This window comes from Cibotium barometz, chromosome 10 (genome assembly GCF_041138505.1).
Source record: "Cibotium barometz isolate CiBa-2024 chromosome 10, ASM4113850v1, whole genome shotgun sequence".
NCBI classification, from domain to species: Eukaryota; Viridiplantae; Streptophyta; class Polypodiopsida; order Cyatheales; family Cibotiaceae; genus Cibotium; species Cibotium barometz.
Genome location: NC_141055.1, coordinates 41,361,598 through 41,366,324, shown reverse-complemented (window position 1 = coordinate 41,366,324; position 4,727 = coordinate 41,361,598). Strand labels below are relative to the sequence as shown.

Genomic DNA, 4,727 nt, shown 5'->3' with positions numbered 1-4,727 from the left:
GAGAGAGAGAGAGAGAGAGAGAGAGAGAGAGAAGCGATGATATGTGGTTGGCATTCTACTTGTAAGGCATGGCATCTCCCTCCCAACCCCCCCTCAAAAAAAAAACTTTTTAAATAAATTATTCTCACGAATGCCAAGATGCCTTTATGGGAGGGAAAGGCAAGGGTATGAATGGAGAATATGTCCCCCTCAATGTGGTGGGATATGAAGAAAGTGTTGTGTCTCCATCATGCATACAAATCATTAGTGTTTATTATCTATAGATTATAGAATACATGGTTGGTTATCTATTGGTTAATAATATATCTATATATAATCTATTGGTTAACAATATATTCGTATATAATCTAGTACTTTTGTTTAGTTTCATATACTACAACTCTAAATATATTTCAACTCAACTTATTTTAATATAGATATTTATATTTTAGAATATTTCATAAAAATATAGATATTCTTAACTTATATATGCTCTTAAATTATTATTAAAATTGAACTACAATTATTACATAAAATATTTAGATTCATCCAATGTAGAAACATTGGATTAATATAAAATACATATATAATATTAAACTATAATTATACATAAAATATTTACATTCATCTAATGTAGAAATGTTGAATTATTACATACATACATATACAATCATAATCTTTATTCTCTTACATAGTTAATTAAAAGTCCACATACTTTTAGAATTTACTCTAGATCTTTACATAGGCCTTTCAAGGATGTCAACTACCTATATTTGGGGTTTTTAAGTATACATCAACATCAACATACCTTTAAACAAAATTCCTTGATTTTCTACACCTACTTCCTAGCCTACAATTATCTTACATATTTTCCAAGAACTCTTTGAGTTGACCTCCATACCTTCTTGTACTTCTTACTATAAAGTTAAAACATTACCTTTCATCCCACAAATCAAATCCTCAATATGCTTTTAACACATGGTTCTTCTTTCAAGCAAAGAATATATTCCTTTTATTCCCCACTTACATACCACATCACTAACCTTAATTGAATGTTAGTTATAATCTCAATCATGTCACTCAAATTTAGCATCTCTTTTACTGTTAAGGGCAAAAATCTTACAATTTAGGTTTTTTTTTCCTAGTTTTAATAGCGAATCTAGGTTACTTTTAAACATTATCTTTATTTTGAATGGTTGGAAAAAACATCTTGGTGGACCTCACTCAAACAAGAATATAAAGTTCATGTGCAACCTTGATATGTGGGTGTTCATGTGATTGTGAGAGAGACTTGCATCCGACATAACAACATCGCATTACAATTTACAAGCAGCCCATACGATCAAGGAGGCCAATGACAATGTCATAGTTACTTTTTGACGGGCATCACTCCTATTTTTGAGCATTATAGAATCAAATACTTGCAAAATCTTAAAATGCCCGTCAAAAATTACACTAAAATTAAAAAAAACTTGCTAAGTTTCACGGAGAGCAGTCAATTTTGAAGGGCAAGGGTGCCCCTCAAAAATTAAAGAAGGCGGGGGGGGGGGGGGGGGGGATTTTACAATATTGCCAAAGGAGGGACATTTGGTTTGAGTGACTCGATAAGGGGCGTTAAGAGCAAGGCGGCCCTGTCTTTGGCAGCGGTAAGTGCTGCCCCCTTGAGCCTTCGGCAATTGTCTTTGATTTCCGGGGGAAGCTCCAACATCAGGGCTCTTACCTTCTTTTCTACTTGATGCCGAGTGACGAGCCTACCAATCCCTTCTTCACCTTCGTCTTGTTCTTCTTCATTTGAGCATGCGAAGCTCATCCCCAGCCCCCACCCATCTACGATGCACCTGCAGTTGAGCATTTGGTCCGCAAAAGCTGACCACCCCAACATGGGCACCCCGGCTGCAATGCTTTCCAAGACCGAGTTCCACCCACAATGGGTCAGAAAGCCGCCCACCGCAGGGTGGGCCAAAACCCTTGTTTGGGGTGCCCAAGACACAAAACAAGCCCTGTCTTCCACTCTCTGTGTGAACCCATGTGGCAAGAGCCCATCTTCTATCAGTCCTGGCCTTATCACCCATAAAAACGGTAGCATACTGTTCTCCAGGCCCAACGCAAACTCCTCTGCCTGGTGGGCAGATAGAGTGGCCAAACTCCCAAACGACACAAAGAGCACAGAATAAGGGGCTTGGCTGTCTAGCCACTTCAAGCAATGGTGGTCCTCTTCCCACAATGATTCGCTCACATGGTTGCTTGAATTGTGGCCATTTGCAAGAAAACTCAAGGGCAGCAATGGCCCCCCACATTGTAAATGCTTTATTTTGTTATCATCATCCTTTTGTAGGTAATCAATGGCCCCTTGCTCTAACTCATCAAAGGTGTTGAGTACAATCCATGTTGGCTCACCTAACCGCTTGAATGACCTTAGCATGTAGTCAAAAAGTGGGTCTGCTGGATCATAGCATTGTAAAAATGAAATCATCTCACTTGGCTTCATGGTTGGAGGCACCACCCCTTGAAAGCAATTAATAACTTGGTCACCTGCTCAAATGGAAACCATAGCCCAATCAATAAAGCTCTCACGAGAGCCATGAATTGATTCAACCTTACACCATGATCAAAAAGCTCTTAAAAGCCGAGCCATTGATGCACCTTCCTGCCCATTCAAATCTTAGAAAAGCTCTTAACCTTACACCATGATCAAAAAGCTCTTAAAAGCCATGAATTGATTCAACCTTACACCATGATCAAAAAGCTCTTAAAAGCCGAGCCATTGATGCACCTTCCTGCCCATTCAAATCTTAGAAAAGCAGGCAAAAATAACAGCTTGCCTCTCAATTATGTGAGTCCTGTAAATTTAATGCCACACCCACATAGCAAGCCTTCATGAGTCATGCAGCTATAATTTACGAGTACTCACTCAATCGAGCTAACCAAAGCTTAAAACCTTGAAAAGAGTGTACAATACAAGGAGGACAGGTGGAGGGAGTCCACAGGGAGACAGATCGAAGGGGTAAGCAATCAAATCAGATCCAGCTAATCAAGTCCCTTGCGAACTACTGAAAAAAGAGAGAGGGACACGTGGAGGGCCCAATGGAGACCGTACCTGGGGAGATGGGGGTGTGCAACAATGGAATGAGGACACATGGAGAGAGCGTACCTGGGGAGGGGCGGAAGCCCTGGTTGACGGCGGAGTGGCAGGCGAAGCTGGCGGCGGATTGGATGTAGACGGCGATGCGGGGGAGGCCAAACTTGTTGGCCACGTCCTGCGTGAAGGTCATGAAGAAGTCGGACACGATGAAGAAGGCGGTAGAGGGGGGCTCGAGACCCGCTCTCTGCTCAACCGACAGCAGCAATCTTCCGACCAGCTCGTCGAAGGCTATGGCCAGAGCTGCCTCCAAGCCGTCTGTGGCCTTTATCAAAGACCATATGTCACGTGGGTGCCCCTCCGGCAAGCCATCCCCGATGCCCACAAACCTAAACCTATCATTAAAACTAATATCATGAGAACCTCCGTCTTTGCTCGTGTTTTTGCCCTTCCCTAGCCTCGCCAGGTTGTGTTCGCTGTGCACGAACGTTACCATGCACCCTTGAGACGCCAATAGCTCGGAGAAGCGTATCAGTGGGTTTAGATGGCCTTGACCTGGCCAAGCAAATACAATCGCATGAAGGCTTGCCATTATATGTTGTCCACTAACACTCTCAAGAGTTGCTTACACAAAGCGTGACTTGACAACATGTATATATTGGATTTCAAGTTTTAACGAAATGAAAATGTTCGGACAGGTTGGAGTTTGACTTGGACCAGCCCAGCTGGATTATGCGTATTTTTCACGAACACAAAGTATTGCGCTTGCGTAAGGACGTACTTATCCAAAACGGTTATTAAAGACCCTCGTCTCTCTCCAATGCACTCACCCCGCTCATGGAAAACCAACCAGGATCCAAAGACAAATCCAAATTTCAGCCTCCCTTTTAAAGGCTTACACTCTCATAAACCTCCACATGACAAATCCAAATTTCAGCCGCCCTTTTGAAGGCACTCTCATAAACCTCCACATGGCAAATCGAAATTTCAGCCGGCCTTTTGAAGGCTTACACTCTCATAAACCTCCGATGTTTACTCTAAGCAATTTATGACCAAAGAATGCACTAATAATTATAATTCTCCTCTTTCATATTTTTTTTCCGAAGGTACAAGAAATTTTAGAAACACACACCCAGCTTCCGTGAGGTGGAGGCGGCCCCGCCGGGATGATGGCTGGCGAACCCATCGTACATGCTTATAATCAACCCGTCAAGGGTAGGTACCTAATGAGGCCCCCAAGACTTGAACCCAAGACCTTGGGAGTAGAGACCAACAAGTGCTAGAAGAAACACGATAGCTAACTAAGCTCCCATTACTTAACAAATACATGGTAAGGTTATATTGCTGAGACACTTGTCTCCATATACCTATAGGCTACTACCATCACCATTTTATTATATATAAGTCACTAATTTACAGAAAAAGTATAAGCTTTGTTAATTCTCATAATGCTTCCACATGTAAAGTCCCTTTGCCGAGACACCTATCTTCATATACTATCATCGTTTGTTGATGACTTTCTTACATATAAGTCACCAATTGGTAAGGAAAGGACAAGATATATCTATAATAGCTATTGAAATCCTTAAACCCGTCATCTCAGCAATGCAATCGACAACCTATATTATAAAAGCTCTTGTTCTCTAAAGAACTCATCCAACCATTCTTC

General features: G+C 41.5%; 1 protein-coding gene across 1 annotated transcript; it reads right to left on the bottom strand.

Moving 5' to 3' along the window:
• Window positions 1-1,275: 1,275 nt before the first annotated feature.
• LOC147634910 (linamarin synthase 2-like) lies at window positions 1,276-3,711 on the bottom strand. The gene is made up of 2 exons (XM_086804155.1): window positions 3,131-3,711; window positions 1,276-2,511 (listed from the first exon to the last, which is right to left on the bottom strand). The coding sequence occupies exons 1-2, from the start codon at window positions 3,648-3,650 to the stop codon at window positions 1,541-1,543; spliced, it is 1,491 nt and encodes a 496-aa protein (XP_086660281.1). The 5' UTR covers window positions 3,651-3,711; the 3' UTR covers window positions 1,276-1,540.
• Window positions 3,712-4,727: the final 1,016 nt, after the last annotated feature.